Source organism: Vulpes lagopus, chromosome X (genome assembly GCF_018345385.1).
Source record: "Vulpes lagopus strain Blue_001 chromosome X, ASM1834538v1, whole genome shotgun sequence".
Classification (NCBI taxonomy): Eukaryota; Metazoa; Chordata; class Mammalia; order Carnivora; family Canidae; genus Vulpes; species Vulpes lagopus.
In genome coordinates this window covers 14,387,155-14,404,935 of record NC_054848.1, presented here as the reverse complement: position 1 = coordinate 14,404,935, position 17,781 = coordinate 14,387,155, and the positions used below count along the sequence as shown (strand labels likewise).

Below are 17,781 nucleotides of genomic sequence, written 5' to 3'. Positions count from 1 at the left end.
ACATATTAGAAGTATTTTTATGATACAGAGATGCGGATAACATTTTACTAATTAACATGTAATACATTTTGTGGAAATTATAGCAGTGACTGCTATGATTTTTTTTTAACAGCATAATAGAAGTCATTCTAGAGAAGTCATTCAGTAAGAAAGAAGATGGCATGATTTAAAAATTGAGTGACTTTTAACAGCCCAGAATTGTTAGATGAATTATGAATTAGACTTAAACAACTGAAGTTGCTTCTTTTCATGTTAACTTTCTTCTGAAAATATTAAAGTTTTTGGAAATTGTCATCTTCTTTAATGTCATTGTGACCAAAATCTCGGTTTCTTTTGAAGTAAGCAGATATGAGTAGCAATTGTAAAATATAATGGTCTTCATGGGAAGCACCCCCCATGAAGCTAAAGGGAGCAGTTTACAAAGCATCTGTGATGGGCAAGTATTGTTAAAAGAACATTCTTAAAACCCTTCTAAATTTTAATTGTGTTTTCTAGCTGCTTCTTGCCTTTTTAAAATTTCCTTTCTAGGCTGAAGACTTTTATAATTATATAATAGGTTAGGAAAACTTTATAACTTCCACTAAATTAGATTTTATTTTAATTTAGCATGTATGCCAAGAAAAAAGGCAGTGTCATGTAGGTACGGAGATACATAAATTTAACTGGACTTCTGTATTTTGTTTTAGGTAGCGAGCTGTCCTTTAACCTTTTAATTGCATTTGGGATATTTTTCTCAGTAGCATATTTATAAATTTTCAGTAACCTTAAGGTGGAATATTCTATGCAGGTTAAGGTATGTTTTATAAAGTATATGAAGAGTTTCTTCTCTCTTGAATTTTTTTATCTTAGATCTCCAAGCCCTGTTTTGAAATCGGGGAGATGAGAGCGAATCAAAGCTACAAAGCCTTTCAGTATATTAGTTCAGTATATTAGTTCCAAATGTAATTTTTAAAAGCTCCTAGAAAAGACATAGCATTTCCCAAATAGGGATGCTCTACCAGACTCCTAAAACAAGCTCTTTTAAATGAGATCTCTACTTTAGTAGTGAATGGTTTATTTATTTTTTATATGTGGGAGTTACCTTTTATTGTATATTTAAAGTATTTTTAATACTGTAAAACTGTGGCTCTTGGTTTTGAGAGGGAAACCTACTTGGGTCATCAAGGAAACTCAGAAAGGACAAGGAAGGAATAAAGGCAACAGGGCTGGCATGTTCACACCGTTGAATGCCAACCATGCCAACTAAACCATCTCTTTTTGGTAAATGAGCAAGGAACTGGGCATAACATTCAAATTAGAATAGATCCAACCAGGGTTAAAATATGAAAGACTGGGGCCAGCTACCACTAAAAATTAGAGACCTTGTTTTCCTTTGTAACTTTTCCAGTGTTTGCCATCCTTTTTCCATGTAGTGATCAGTTGTAAAACAAACAAACCTTTTTTTCCAAGATTTTATTTATTTATTCATGAGAGACACAGAGAGAGGGAGGCAGAGACAAAGGCAGAGGGAGAAGCAGGCTCCCTGTAGGGAGCCCGATGCAGAACTCGATCCTGGGTCTCCAGGATCTCGTCCTGGCCTTCCTGGACTGAAGGCCGGTGCTCAACCACTGAGCCACCCGGGCGTCCCAACAAATAAATCTTTTACAATGAAATGGCAGGTCAGGGTCTCTAAAAGAACTTTTATACTTGTTTTGGGCACAGTAGGAAAGTGAGAAAAGTGAAAAGTATCTTAGAGGTCTTTAAATAATGATAAAAAGAAGAGTGATGAGCAGATACCTGTGGGAGATGTCTGAACAAGACCAAGAGTACCCCTGCTGCTATGAATCGAAGTAGAGATTAATCAAATATCTCTGCTGGTCGACTGCTTGGGCAGTAGAGATGCTTTTACAATTATATTCTGCTGAGTCAGTCTGTGCTACAGAAGGGATCTACTCCTTAATTCTGAAACTGCTGGAGACAGGTGCAGATTCTAAGGATCACTGCCAGTGTGCAGTGAGCCTGCATGAGTATCTAGTTATTTTTTAGTGGATGCATATATGCCTCTGTGAGTTGTATGTTTTTTTTTAAATCAAAATATTATAATGCTTATGTTGAATAATTGTTTTCTTTAGGGACGTGACTTGTTCTGTTATTCAAAAAAGTGGCTAGGTTTATCTTTGTTGGGGCATTTTATAGTTTTAATGACAAAATTGGTATTGTAGAACATTTAGAAAACAAAGATACGTGATGAGTAAAATATAGAAATTGCTTGTATTCTTTTTTTTTTTGCGATTTTATTTATTTATTTGAGAGAAAGGGACAGAGAGAGCATGAGTGGGAGACAGAGGGAGGGAGAGAAGCAGGCCCACCACTGACCAGGGAGCCTGAAGTGGGGCTCTATCCTAGGACCCTAGAATCATGACTTGAGCTGAAGGCAGATGCGTAACTGAGTCACTTGTGTGACCTCAAAATTGCTTGTATTCTTGCCATCTGCTAATTTTTTGGTATATAAACCTCAGGATATTTTAATTAAAAAATCAGAAATGTTAATTAATTGCCAGTAGTCATTGAGACTCGCTGAGGATGTCTTCAGAAGCATATGTTGTATTTTGTTCTATGTATACAGAATTGTATTGGTTTGGCCCCATCTACTTAAGTATTCTTACTCTGTTATTTTAGTAATTAATAGTCATAAAATGTGTTCAGATTATAAATGTTTGATTTTGAGAGAATCCACAAGAAAATTTAAAGAAAGTACTCCTCCAGTATTTGATGGAATTTTTTTTCTTAAGGGTTTATTTAGCCAAGAGAATTGAAAAAAAGGAAAGCCCCTAAACATTGGATTATTTAAGGGCATGTTCATAATTTGTTTTTAGAACTACTTTAGATATTTTTATTTGTGGTTTACACATAAGCTCCCTCAAATTTGAACCTGAAAAAATGTTTAACCAACTATTTAATTCTGCATTTTGTTTTGTTAATAGAAAATATTTTAATTAAAAGACATGTCTTTTCATTGTTTCCCTTACTAATTAAAAATAGTACCTAGTTTCAGGAAAGAGCATGGGCTATTAGGTGAGACAATTCTGAATTTGAATCCCATTTCTACCACTTCTAGACTACGTGTGTGATCCTGGTTAGATGTTACTTATCGCACTGAGCCTCTGATTCTTTATATGTAAAATGGAGATAATAATATTTGCTTTACAAAATTGTAAGCACAAATTTTAATAATATATGCAAAGTCTATGGCCCATTTGAAGTATACAGATTTCATTTTTCCCCCCGGTGTTGTTTTTTTCAAAAGAAGTAAAATTCAGATAACATAAAGTTAACAATTTTATTTTTATTTTTTTAAAGGACTTTTTAAAAGATTTTATTTATTAATTCATGAGAGACACAGAGAGACAAAGAGGCAGAGACACAGGCAGAGGGAGAAGCAGGCTCCATGCAGAGAGCCCGATGTGGGAATTGATCCTGAGACTCCAGGATCACGCCCTGGGCTGAAGGCTGCGCTAAACCGCTGAGCCACCCAGGGATCCCCTAAAGTTAAAATTTTAAAATGCACAATTTAGGGTCACTTAGGACATGCATAATATTGTGCACCTACCATCTTTATAGTGTCAAAACATTTCATCACCCTAAAAGGAAACCTTGTACCCACTAAATAGTTGTTTCCTTTCTTTCTTCCCTCTTGCCTCTGGTAGTCACTAATCTGTATTGTGTTTTATATTTAACCTATTCTAGATATTTCATGTAAATTGAATCATACAGTATATTATTTTGTGTCTGTCTTCTTTCATTTAGTATGTTTTCAAGGTTCATCCATGTCATTTCAGGTATTAGTACTTCATTCCCTTTTACGGATGAATGATATTCCATTGTATGCATGTATAACACATTTGTTTATCCATTTATTTGTTGATGTACATTTGGATTGTTTCCACCTTTTGGCTTCTGTGAATAGTACTGCTATGAACATCCCTGTACATGTACTTGTTAGAGTCCCTGTTTTTATTTATTTTGGGTGTATACCTAAAAATAGAATTGCTGGTTCATATGTTAATTCTATGTTTAACTTTTTCTGGTACCACCAAACTGTTTTCCAGCAGCTACACTACTTTACATTCCCACCAGCAAAGTATGGGGGTTACAATTTTTCCATATCCCTGTGCCACTACTTATTATTTTCCTTTTTAATAGGCATCTTAGTGGGTGTAAAGTGGCACCAAATTGTAATTTTGATTTGCAGTCCTTCATTTTTTTTAAAGATTTTATTAATTTATTCAGAGAGAGAGAGAGAGAGAGAGAGAGATATTGAGAGAGAGAGAGGCAGAGTCACAGGCAAAGGGAGAAGCAAGCTCCATGCAGGGAGCCTGACGTGGGACTTGATCCTGGGTCTCCAGGATCACACCCCGGGCTGCAGGCGGCGCTAAACTGCTGCACCACCGGGGTTGCCCCCTTTATTTTTTTAAAAAGATTTTTATTTATTTATTTGAGAGAGAAAGCATGTGTGAGCACAGGAGCAGGATAAGGGGCAGATGGAGAAGCAGACTCCCTGCTGAGAAGGGAGCCCCATGCTGGGCAGGAGCCTGATGCAGGACTGCATCCTGGGACTCGGATCATGAACTGAGCCTAAGGCAGGCACATAACCGACTGAGCCACCCAGGCGCCCTAATCCTTCCTTTATTTTTGAATAGAGTGTGTTCTAGAAGTTGATTTTTTTAAGTTGATTAGTATTTGAAGTTTTTTTTATACACTGTTATATTAGTTTCAGGTGTACAATATAGTGATTTAACAATTCTGCACACACTACTCAGTGCTCACCACCATAAGTGAACTCTTAATCCCCTTCACCTACTTCATCCATGCTCCCCACCCATCTCCTCTTTGGTAACCATCAGTTTGTTCTCCATAGTTAAGAGTGTTTTTTGGCTTGTCTCTTTTTTTCCTGTTTGTTTTGTTTCTTAAGTTCCACAGGTGTGAAATTGTATGGTGTTTGTCTTTCTCTGACTTACTTAAGTCTCTTAGCCTTATACTCTCTAGATCCATCCATGTTGTTGCAAATGGCAAGATCTTTTTCTTTTTTATGGCTAATATTCCATTGTGTGTGTGTGTGTGTGTGTGTGTGTGTATCCATTCATCTATCAATAGATAACTTGAGTTGGTTCTATAATTTGGCTTTTGTAAATAATGCTGCAGTAAACATAGGGATGCACATATCTTTTTTTTAAAATGCAACATACAAACTTTATTTAACAAAAGTAACACAGACAAAGTCAAACAGGCACTTATATTAAGAGAAAAACTGACTAGAAGAAATTTATCTTGAACATCTTATAGTAACCTACTTGCAGTTGCATTTAACTGAGCTCTGTTGCTGTGAAGAATACAGCTCATGCACAGGTATGGATCAACAATTTGTACATTTTAAGTATTCACTGAATACTACCTTATATACACATATACATTAAATTTGAAAAGGATTTAATTGACGATCCCCAGAAAGACTTCATTTTTGTTGTTCTTTTGGAAGAGGTTGTCTAAAGAGAAGAATATGTGGTTCTGGCTCATGAATCATGTAATGAACCCAGCCTAGACTCTGTTGGACACCAAGTCTCCTCCACTCCTCTTCAGACATCAGATGGGTTTTAGGTACTTGTTTGGAAAGTTCTCTGGGTAACATGACATGCCGGTACTCGTAGTGCTCGTCGAAGTACTTGTCCGAGTAGTAGATCTGCTTGTGGGCCATCGTGCGGGCGGCGGGAGCGACGGGGCGTGAAGAGCGGGCGCAGCGGGCCACACGTCTACGTCAGGCCGAAGCAACGACTCCGGGATGCACATATCTTTTTGACTTAGTATTTTTGTATTTTTGGATAAATACCCACTAGTAGCATTACTGGATCCTGTGGTAATTCTATTTTTAACTTTTTGAGGAACCTCCATACTGTCTCCTAGAGTGGCTACACCAGTTTGCATTCCCATCAGCAGTGCACAATGTTCCTTTTTCTCCATATCCTCGCCAACACTTGTCTCTTGTGTTTTTGATTTTAGCCATTCTGACAGGTGTATGGTGATATTTCATTGTGGTTTTGGTTTGCATTTCCCTAATGATGAGTGATATTAAGCATCTTTGCATGTGTCTGTTGGCCATCTGTATGTTTTCTTTAGTGAAATGCCTATTCATATCTTCTGCCCATTTTTAAATTGGATTATTTGTGGTGTTTTGGGTGTTGAATTGTATGTTCATTATATATTTACTGTTTATAGTTCATTATATATATTCATTTACATATATCTTCTCCCATTCAGTAGGTTGCCTCTTAGTTTTGTTGATTGTTTCCTTTACTATGCAGAAGCTTTTTATTTTGATGTAGTCCCAATAATTTATTTTTACATTTGATTCCCATGCCTTAGGAGATAAATCTAGAAAAATTTGCTATGGCCAGTATCAGGGAATTACTGCCTGTGCTCTCCTTTGAGATTTTTTTTTTATGGTTTCAGATCTCAGATTTAGATCTTTAATCCATTTTGAGGTTTTTTTTTTTTTTTGTGTACAGTATAAGAGAGTGGTCTAGTTTCATTCTTTTTTTAAGTTTCATTATTTTGGTTGTAGCTGTCCAGCTTTCCTAGCACCATTTGTAGAAGGGACTTTTTCCCATTGCATATTCTTGCCTCCTTTGTTTAAGATTAATTGACCACATAATTGTGGATTTATTGTTGGGCTCTGTATTCTATTCTATTGATTTATGTGTCTGTCTTTATGCCAGTGCCATACTATTTTCATTGCTATAGCTTTGTAGTATATCTTGAAATCTGGGGTTGTGATACCTCTAGTTAGTTCCATTCTTTTTCAAAATTGCTTTGGCTGTTCAGGGTCTTTAGTGGTTCCTTACAAATTTTAGGATTATTTGGTCTAATTTTGTGAAAAATGCTATTGGTATTTTGATAGGGATTGCATTAAATCTCTGGATTGCTTTGGATGGTATGGATATTTTAACAGTAAGGGTTCCCCCAGTCCATGAGCTTGGACTATTTTTCCTTTTGTTTGTGTCATCTTCAATTTCTTTCATCAGTATTTTATAGTTTCCAGAGCACAGGTTTTTCACTTCCTTGTTCAAGTTTATTCCTAGGAATTTATTATTTTTGATGCAATTATAAATGGGATAGTTTTCTTAATTTCTCTTTTTACTACTTCATTATTAGTGTATAGAAGTGCAAGGACAGCCCGGGTGGCCAAGTGGTTTAGTGCTGCCTTCAGCCCAGAGCCTGATCCTGGAGACCTGGGATCAAGTCCCATGTTGGGCTCCCTGCGTGGAGCCTGCTTCTCCCTCTGCTTGTGTCTCTGCCTCTCTCTCTCGCTCTCTCTGTCTCTGTTTCTAATGAATAAATAAAATCTTTAAAAAAAAAGTGCAGTGGCTTTTTGCACATTGATTTGGTTCTGTGACCTTACTGCATTCATTTGTCAGCTTTAGTAGTTTTTTGGTGTGGAGTCTTTAGGGTTTTTATGTATACTGTTATGTCATATGCAGATAATGAAAGTTTTATTCCTTCCTTACTAATTTGGATGCCTTTTAATTCTTTTTGTTGTCTGCTGTGACTAGGATTACCAGTACTGTGTTGAATAAAAGAGATGAGAGTGGACATCCTTGTCTTATTCCTGACCTTAGGGGAAGAGCTCTTCAGTTTTCACCATTGTGTATGTTAGCTGTGGGTTTTTCATATATGGCCTTTAGTAGGTTGAGATATGTTCCCTCTGTAACCTACCTTGTTGAGATGAAGCATATTTTTTTCCAAGAAAACTAAAATTTTGTGATGAAGCGATGATGGTATATTTGATGCATAAACTACCTGAATTGTTCGTATGGGAATATAAGACCAGAGACAAAACTTAGATATTAAACATTTATTCATTTTACAAACATTTGTTGGATGCTCATTATGTAGCAGGCCCTAGACCAGATGTTGGAGGTATAATAATGGTTTGAACTTACATAGTTCCTTCCCCTAAAGGAATTCACGGTGTGATGGGACAGATATATAAGTAAAGATAAGATGCTGTAATATCTGCTGCTGGAGATATAGGCAGTATGTGTAGTTTATGAGCGTTAGGTCCTATGGTGTGCCTGGGAGTTTAGTGCTAGAATTTTGCTGTGCTGGTGATTGAGCAGAGTTTCAAATGTATAGTAGGTAAGCCATTGATGAGGGAAGGCCTTTCTTGGATCAGCTTCTGCAAAGTCAATAAGGGTCAGACTATTTGGGGACCTGAAACAGATGATTATGGCTGAATCTATAATGATAGTTGGAGAATAGAGGAGATGAGAGAGTTGGAGAATAGAAGATATGTAGAGGGCCTTGGACACCAGGCCAAGGAATTTAGATTTTAGCATATGGATAATGTGGCATCACTGAAGATTTTTTTTTTTGAAAGATTTATGAGAGAGAGAGAGAGAGAGAGAGAGAGAGAGACTACGTGTGGATGGAAGGAGGGGCAGAGTGAGAGAATTTTCAAGCAGAGTCCCTGCTGAGCACAAAGCCTGACACGGGGCTCGATCTCACGATGCATGAGATCATGACTTGAGCTGGACGCTTAACTGACTGAGCTACCCAGGCGTCCCTGAAGATTTTTTTTTTTATGAGGAAAAGTGACATACAGGTTGGGTTTTATTTTTTTTAAGTTTTTTATTTATTTAAGTAATCTCTACACCCAATCTTGAACTCACAACTCCAATCTCAAGAGTCACATGCTCTTCAAACTGAGCCAGCCAGGTGCCCCACATATAGTTTGTATTTTAGGAAGATCATGATTATATGCTATGCAGTATGGATTGGAAGAGGCAGCCAGGAATGCCAATTTAGAGGCTAGTGTTATAGACTATGTGAGAAATCACAAGATTCTGAACCAAGTCATTTCATAGGCATAAAGAAAACTATCACCAGAAAGTATTTAGGCTTGCTTAGACATGTGGATGGAAGAAGAGTACAAAATGTCTTCAAGATTTCTGACCTCTGATAATTGGGTGTAAAAGGTAATGTTATTCAAGATAGAGCATACCAGATAAGCATATGAATTCTGGTTTTGGACATGTTGAGTGAGAGATGCTTATTTAAAGATTTATTTATTTATTTGAGAGAAGGAGAGCATATGCACCTGAGTTGGGGGAGGGTCAGAGGGAGAAAATCTTCAAGCCGACTCCCCGCTGAGCACAGAAGCTCACTGTGGAGCTTAGTCCCACAACCCGTGAGATCATGATCTGAGCTGAAACCAAGAGTCCCTTAACCAACTGAGCCACCCAGGGGCCCCAAGAAATGCCTATTTAGATTATGTAGTTGGCTATTGAAAACATAGCTCTGGAACTTGGGAGAGGCCTATGATGGGTGGGGGGTGGTTTATGAATGCTTAAGTGGGCAGGAGAATGTAAGAGCAAGTCATTTGGCAATCATCATTATATCTAGGCAGTAGCTGAAATCAAAGGAGTAAACTTAAAGCACTCAAAACTGAGGGGGGTAGAGATAAGGTGGCTAATCCTGGGAAATACCACAGGAAATGTGACAGAGGTAGGAGGAGGACCAGGAGGGAGTGATGTGTGAGATCCAATAAAGAATTTAAAAAGACATTATCTAAAGTGCTTAGTGCTGTTAGGGGTTGTGGGTGACCTTAGCACCCAGAGGTTCCCTAAAAAGAGGTGTCTGGAAGTATAATTGCAGAGGGTTGAAAATAAGAAAATGACAGTAATGGTGAACCTGGGCTAGTCTTTCAAGGAGTCTAGCTCTGAAAGGAGTGAGGTATTAGCTAGAGCAAATGTAGGTAAATAGGAGTTCCTTCTTTGGAGGAAACTTTTTCCTGCATTTGTTAGATATTGACAACAAGGTTTCCCCAATACCCTATCCACTGATAGAAGAGGGCCCAGAGCACCCTCAGGGTCTGGGAAGGGTGGGTAAGAATAGAGGCAGGACTGGTGGTAGTGGTGATGCTGTTGCTACTGCTGCTTAACAGTTAACATTTATTGAATGTATATACCAGGTGCCACATGCTGAATTTAAATACTTTGCCCAAGGTCTTGTAGTTATTATGTGGTCAATCTGGATTTGAACCTAATCTAGAAGCAGAGAAAGGAATAAGTATAATGAGCAGTTGGTACCAGCGGGTCCATTTGATCTTTACCCTATTTCTTCTGAGAAGATTCATAGTCCTCAGCTGGCTTCTGACTTCCAAATGCCTGCTGTGGTGTCAGGAACATGCTTCCTTGTTTAACTTTCCACTAGTAACTACCCCCTGTGGTTTCCTTTAAGAGTTTTTCTTCACATAGTTGAGGTTTTCTAAAATGATATTTTTTATTGCTGAAAATAAGGAAATAAACGTACATTTAAAAGATTCTCAGGGGCACCTGGGTGACCCAGTCAGTTAAGCTTCCAACTCTTAGTTTCTGCTCAGGTCAGGATCTCAGGGTCATGGGATCAAGCCCCATGCCAGGCTCCACCTTTGGCACAGAGTCTACTTGGAACTCTTTCCTTTTCCCTCTCCCTCCTCCAGTTTGTGGCAATGTGAACTCTATGATTCAGGGAGCAAAATTAACAGATAGAGGCATTGGACACCTCAACTGAGCTTTCATGAATACCAGGCCTCAAGTTTGGATAGTGATAGTGCAAGTGTAACTATCTCTGAATTTTTCAAAGTTGAAATTTATATTTTTCTTTGCATTTGTAGTTAGCAATATGCAAGATTTTAGTATAAATGGTAGTTTAATTGTACATGGAGTTTTAAGACTAAGGAAGATGATTTGCAAAGAATTTCTAAACCTGATAAAGGTTCCAAAGTCAAATATTTACAATGACAGACTTTTCTTTTTTACTCAGTTTTGGTTTCTCCAAACCATATCTTGCTTTTCTGGTTTGGCTATTTAGAATTTGACTTTGTTTATTTCTTGCCTCAAAATTCAGGGAATCTGTTTTTATAGTAATTTTTGTTCTTCTTGTCATATGGCTGCATATAGTATTCAGTCTATTAGAGGAGAAGGAAATCATATATCATGGATCTACTTAAAGAAATAGGAATTTTATGGATCCACAAATACACTCACAGGAAACCTGAACTATATGACTGGGACCATATTTATTTCTTCTGGATTTCCTATAAATTGCCTAGGATGGTAAAAAGTACACACTAAGTATTCAGTAAATGGTAGGTAGAAAATCTGGAGAACACTAAGTAACCATACTTCTTTTTTTTATTAAGATTTTATTTATTTTCTTGAGAGAGAGAATGAGAGCAAGCACAGAGGGAGAGGGAGAAGCAGACCTCTGCTGAGCAGGGAGCCTAAAACAGGGCTCAATCCCAGGACTCTGGGATCATGATCCAAGCCAAAGGCAGACATTTAACCAACTGAGCCACGCAGGCACCCCACAACCATGCCTCTTAAGTCTTTTTTAGATTAAAAGCAAGATACATACTAATTTATATCTCTGATCCATTTTGTTTAGGTTCAAGTCAGCCATGTATAAGCTAAACCAACACATATATAATAGTAGCTGGAAATAGGAAGTTGCTGTTCATTTCTAAGTGTATTTCCTTTTCTGTGGTAATTGTATGTGCAGCTATTTTTTCACAATTCAGAAAAGGCAAGCACTATCTTTCAATAATCATCTTCATGTGTCAGCAGAAATGTATATTTAATGAGTACTATTTGGAAATTAATATTAAAGTTAAATCCCCAGGCATGAAAAGTTTTACCAGTGTGTTTTTGTCTGTACTTGTTCATGTTTTCTCTTTGTAAGTATGCCTCTACATCTGGTTTTTTAAAAACTGGAGACTCCCTCTGTTAGAGAGCACCTATGGACTCTCTAGTGAAGTATTACATAGGAATTCATAAGATTGTCTTTGCCACGCCCTCCCCTTTTTTGTAAACATGTGCACTTTGACTCAGGAGTGAATTTAATAGCCTTTTTTGTTAGAGGACAGAAAGCAAGGCAGCATATTACAAAAACCATGCACTTAGGAGACCAAACGCTCTTAGCCAAATGCGTGATCTTGGGTAAATTATCTAACCTTACAGAGCCTAAGTCTCAGCATGTATAAAGTGGGGAAATGATACCTACTTCATAGGACGTTTGGGTGGATTACATGGGATAACAGGAATGTAAGTGCCTAGCATGTAATGGGTAGCCAATAAATATTGGCATCTGTTTCCTTTCTTCAGTTCCCTCTGTTCCAGGCTTCTAGGCCTCCTCTTGACTTTATTTACTGACTTCTGATCATTTCCCAAGATTTATTAATTTCTTTTGCATTTCCACAATTCACTGACTTCTCATCTCCTAGATATTTTTCTTACCTGAATATTCTCTATTCTATCTGAAGATAAGCTGAAGAATCAGGTAGGGTTTGTGTTATTCACATAATTTTATTAAAGATGGTTATATATGTGTGTATATATTTATATACGCCTCCTATATATTTTACATACTGTTTTCAAAAAAGTTTTTACTCACTTTGTGGCCACTGTGAACACATGGTTATAGTGCTATATATTGTTTGAACCTTATCATTTAAAAAAATGTATTTTGTGTTGGAAATAATTTAATTAATACTTAATAGAGTTTCAGCATGGTGTATATGTTATATGATTGCTTCTTAGGGATAATAAATACATGTGTGATGTAGATAGTTTGATTTTGATGTCTAATATATTGCATGATTACTCTTTCCCTTAGTTAAAATAGTTTAAAAAGTGTTTTTTCTAGGTGTTGGGGATATGGCAATAAACGAAGCTGAGTATCTGCCTTTGAAAAGCTTGCTTTCTAAAGTGAAATTTTCTTTTCATATATAAAAATTTTTTATGATGCTTTTTTCTTATTTTGCTCATACTTGTGTATATACCATGAATTAAGGAGCTTGTATTGTAATAGAATATTACATTTTGGGGGAATATTTAAAGCTGTAGCTCAAGTATTTGTGTCCTAAGATTTATTCATTTCAAATACCAAATTTAAAATTTTAAAATGCCCAAATTTAGGGTTCCTTGGTGGTTCTGTTGGTTAAGTATCTGCCTTCGGCTCATGTCATGATCCCAGGGTCCTAGGATCTTGAGTGCCGCGTCAGGGAGCCTGCTTCTCCCTCTCCTGCTGCTGATTTTCCTGCCTGTACTCTTTCACTCTCTTTGTCAAATAAATAAATAAAATCTTGAAGAAAAATAAATAAAATGCCCAAATTCTTAGATCAATAATGATTTCATTACATTTTCCATGTTCCACAAAGTTACTATTTTATTTGTTACAACTTTATTACATATTATGTATAGAACATACTGGTTTTGGAGGAATAACATTGGCTTACAGGTCTAAAATAGTTTTTGTTCATTCACTAAATATTTTTTGAGGACCTTATATTCTCTTAGGTTCTCTCTTAAACTAGCTTGGCACAAGAACTTAAATACAGGTCCAAAGCTCAATCTGTTTTCTTTCCTTCATGCCATGTATTGAAGTGGAGACCAGAACTGTGGACATGAATAGATTAGTCAAGACAGGATTTATTTGGATTTAGTAATTAGGACTTGTCATTACTGACCTGTGAAAGAATTTCTTTAAAATGTGTTTGGAAGAAGAAAAGCTTATTACAGGGGACTAAGGAAACACAATAATAAGGAAATTGAAGTATCAAGTATAAGGTGATTCTTCTTGGTATTTTAGTAGTGAATAGAAGGAGATTCATGAAAGGCCTTGAAAGTATACCAGAAACTAGGAGAACTAACTTCAAAATAAGGGATTTGTGAGGGTTGTAAGAGCAAGGAGTTGGGGATCAAGTGATTAAATACCATGAAGAGAAAGGAAGACATGAAATCATAATGTCCTAGAGGAACCAAAGAAAATAGTTATTAGGACATAAGGGGATTGATTGGGCTTAGAAGAGTAGAAACAAAACTTTTCATTTAATTCAAGAGAAAGACATGAGAATGAATGAAACCTTTTAAGATGGAGAAATGGGATGGTTATGATCACTCCCAAAGATACCCTTTAATCTTCCCATAAGGTAGAAGGCAGGGTCATTTGCTAAATGGAATTGGGTGAGAAGGAGATGGGAACTTTAACAGGGAAAAACATTCTGTTGTGGAAACATACTTGGAAGTTTGTGAGTTGCAGCAGTGATACCCCAGTTGAGGTTAGTGTGGATTTTATAGCAATCAGTAATATTCTAATGTTCCAAAGCAAGAGTTAGCAAACTACAACTTGAGGGCCAGCCATATCCAGCCCATGTAGCCTGTGACCCAAGAATAGTTTTTATATTCATAAATGATTTAAAAAAAAAAAAACAAGCAAACAAAGAAACAAAGAAGAATGTGTAATAGAGACTGTATGCGGCCTTCAAAGCCTAAAATATTTACTATCTGGGCCCTTATAGAAAAAGCTTGCTGACTCTTGTTGTATAGTTCAAGACCAGAGAAAACAAATGATAGTATGCCTCAAAGGTGGGAGCCGACATGCTGGATATGATCAAAGATCAAGGAATTTGCGTGTCATCCTTGCACAGGGACCATGCTAATCTTCTCTGTATCATACCAATTTTGTATATGTGCTGCTGAAGCGAGCACAATCAAAGATCGGGGGATGATAAAGTTAGGGATACTAGTTAGAGGGGTATTGGTAAAAGTGGATAGGAAGTTGATAGGGAGTAAAGTAAAGCCAGAAGAAAGTTAATAGATTGGACGAAAATGGAGAGGGTTTGTGGCTAAATCTCATAATGAACATGAAAAGCATGGCCATTTGGTATGAAGCAAAGATGGCAAGTAAGAAAATTAGAGGTAAAGGAAGGGGGCACGGGGCACCTGGGTGGCTCAGTCTGTTGAGCATCTGCCTTGGGCTCAGGTCGTGATCCCCGGGTCTTGGGATTGAGCCCCGGATCAGGCTCTCAGCTCCGTGGGGAGCCTGTTTCTCCCTGCCTCTGCCTACTTCTCTCTCTCTCTGTCTCTCCTTGTTTCTCATGAATAAATAAATCTTGGAAGAAAGAAAAAGAAAAGAAAAAAGAAAAAAGAAGGCACAGTGGTTATCTTGGAGATAGAAAAATTCCAGGAATAGCTAAGTATAACCATTTTAGGGAGGAGCTAAACTCTCCAGTGATGAGGTCAGGATGATGAAGTATCAGGATTGTGATGTTTGCATTTCATAATAATGACCGGGAGACAGTGTAAGTATAAATAGTGTGAATTAGGTTACTGGAGTTACTGAAGAAAGCAGAAGTGAGTGTGGAGTAGGAGATAGATGACAGGGAGGAGGTAAGGAGACTGGTTTAAGTAGGTGAATTACTGTAGATAATTCTACAGTAATGGTGGGAGGAAAGTGATGGTGGCAGTGAAGTGGTCTTTCCTTTGCCCTGGCAGCTGAAAGAAGGCTGTTACTTACTCTTGGTTGGGTAACTGATAAAAGGTAGATAAAAAGGCTGTAGGGAAGATGTGGTATTCTCCGTTGAAGGTTGATTTATACATAGTCTTGGAGTACGGGAGGAACAAAGCAGTAGATTACTTTCAGGTTGTAAAATGAAGCCCTCAAAATAAAAAGTAGTTGAGTTTTGCATAAATGTGTAAATGTTTTACTTACACAGCTCTTCCTATAAAGAATTTTTGACATTAGTACTTCTTACTATGTAAAATTCATGTTTTTTTGTAATAATAAAATTAAGAGATGCTTAACTGACTGAGCCACCCCAGTGCCCCCTGAAGCTTCATTTATTTTATTTTATTTTTACTTTTTATTTTTTAAAAAAGATTTTGTTTACTTATTTGGGGGGGGGGGGGCAGGAGGAGGGACAAAAGGAGAGGGAGAAGCAGGCTCCCTTGCTGAGCAGGGAGCCCAATGTGGGGTTTCATCCTGGCACTCCAGGATCATGACTTGAGCCAAAGGCAGATGCTTAGCCAACTGAGCCACTCAGGCACCTCTGAAACTTAATTGATTTGAGGGGGGGGGAGAGAGAGAGAACAAGTGAGTGAGAGCACAAGAGCAGAGGGAAGGAGAAACAGACGCCCCACTGAGTAGGGAACTTGATGTGGGGCTAGATCCCAGGACACTGGGATCATGACCTGAGTCAAAGGCAGAATGCTTAACCGACTGAGCCACTCAGGCACCCCTGAAACTTCATTTTATTTTCTTTATTTATTTTTAAAGATTTTATTTATTTATTCATGAGAGACACAGAGAGAGAGGGAGAGGGAGAGGGGCAGAGACACAGGCAGAGGGAGAAGCAGGCTCCATGCAGGGAGCCTGATGTAGGACTTGATCTCGGGTCTCCAGGATCATGCCCTGGGCTGAAGGCGGTGCTAAACTGCTGAGCCACTGGGGCTGCCCTGAAACTTCATTTTAAATGGTACTTTTATTTTCAGTGGTTTTTAATGAATAGCCTTTGGAATATATTTAAAGGTTGAATTAAATTTATTTAGAGTCCTAAGAGGACAGTACCTTGTGTCATTTACTTTAGTTTTATTTTTGTGTTGTTTTTTTTTCCCTCAGTGCCTGTTACAAAGAATATAGCAAAAACACAGTCTTCTGTTTCCAAAGCACCCCAGCATTCAATGCAGACTCCACAGAAAACTGCTGTAATATTACCAACACAGCAGATCAGGAAATCAAGCCGCATTAAGCCACCTCCACAGACTTCAGTCCCTACAAAGGGAAGTGCTGTTAAAAATCTCACACCAAGGAAGAAAGGCCCCAAAAAGGTTAGTTAATCTCCTCCTAATTTGTATTATAGATCTCGGCAGTGCCTTATTTATAACAGAGTTAGGATTTACTAAGAGTAAGATGAGACCCTTTAGGAATGTACTATATGAAAAGCATATATAAAGCTTTTTAAAGCCCACATAGCCATCAAGATTGGTATTCCTTTTCTTGGGTAAACTTAAAACTTTGAATACAATGTTCAACTTTTTCAAAACCACATTGGAAATACCGTATGGGTGTATTTATGTTTAGGCCAGTTTATTTGGAAGTAAATATACTTTAAAAATGAATGTGAAATGAGTTTTACTGTACATAAATTACGCTTCAATAAATCAGGTGGAAGAGGAATCAAAGTGATAAATTCAATGATGCTAGGCCACCTAACTGACTCCCCCAAAGAAAACAATTTTAAAACCTGGAAATAATAGAAAAAACAACTACTTGAAGATACTGGAAAGTGAATGGAAGCAGACACACTGTGGTTGGGGGGAAGTACACACAGGAGGTGGGGTGTTATACAAAATTCTGTATCTGGCAAGAATACTCCTTAAGAGTGAGGGTAAAGGTAAAGTAAAGACATTTTCAGATAAAAGCATACTTAGAGAATTCCACACTGGCAAACAAGCACTATAAGAAATACTGAAGGAAGTTTATCTCTGGATAAATGTGAATAACTTGGTTTTTGCTTTTTTCCCCTCTTCATTTCTTTATAATAATGTGACTAAAGCAATAATTATATTATGGTCTTGTGGGATAATGTAATGTATAGCATGATGTAATACATTATTACATAACATCAATGCATAACATGATGTAATAATATGACACTTAAGAGTAGAAAGGCTTTGAGTGGAGGATAGGGATATGGATTTCTGTCATTGCAAGGTTTCAACATTTTATGTTAAGTAGTACAATATTAAATATAATAGTACAAGTAGTACTATGTGGGTTATACAGTATAATCCCTAGGGTATATTATAAAAACACAAATATAGAGAAGTATAGCTAAAAAGCCCAGTAGGAAAATAAAATAGAAAAAAAAATAAAATAAAATAGAATTTTAAGGAATATTCAGTAAGTAATTGAAAAAGAAAAAAAAAA

The 17,781-nt window shown here is 37.2% G+C and overlaps 2 protein-coding genes and 1 non-coding gene across 17 annotated transcripts in view; 1 reads left to right on the top strand and 2 right to left on the bottom strand.

Moving 5' to 3' along the window:
- SCML2 (Scm polycomb group protein like 2) overlaps positions 1–17,781 on the top strand; it is a 98,079-nt gene that overhangs the window by 56,571 nt on the left and 23,727 nt on the right. For all 15 annotated transcript variants that reach the window (XM_041742045.1, XM_041742061.1, XM_041742049.1 and 12 more), the window contains one exon: positions 16,471–16,679. In XM_041742045.1, coding sequence (XP_041597979.1) covers positions 16,471–16,679 — 209 coding nt within the window. The remainder of the gene's footprint in view (positions 1–16,470; positions 16,680–17,781) is intronic.
- Positions 5,216–5,918, bottom strand: LOC121483473 (cyclin-dependent kinases regulatory subunit 2-like). Its single transcript, XM_041742063.1, has one exon. The coding sequence runs from the start codon at positions 5,729–5,731 to the stop codon at positions 5,492–5,494; it is 240 nt and encodes a 79-aa protein (XP_041597997.1). The 5' UTR covers positions 5,732–5,918; the 3' UTR covers positions 5,216–5,491.
- On the bottom strand, positions 14,455–14,561 carry LOC121483654. Its single transcript, XR_005985782.1, has one exon. It is a non-coding gene; the product is annotated as a U6 spliceosomal RNA (small nuclear RNA).

Excerpts from the sequence above, each read along its gene's own strand:
- LOC121483473 (XM_041742063.1), bottom strand. The coding sequence starts at position 5,731 with ATGGCCCACAAGCAGATCTACTACTCGGACAAGTACTTCGACGAGCAC.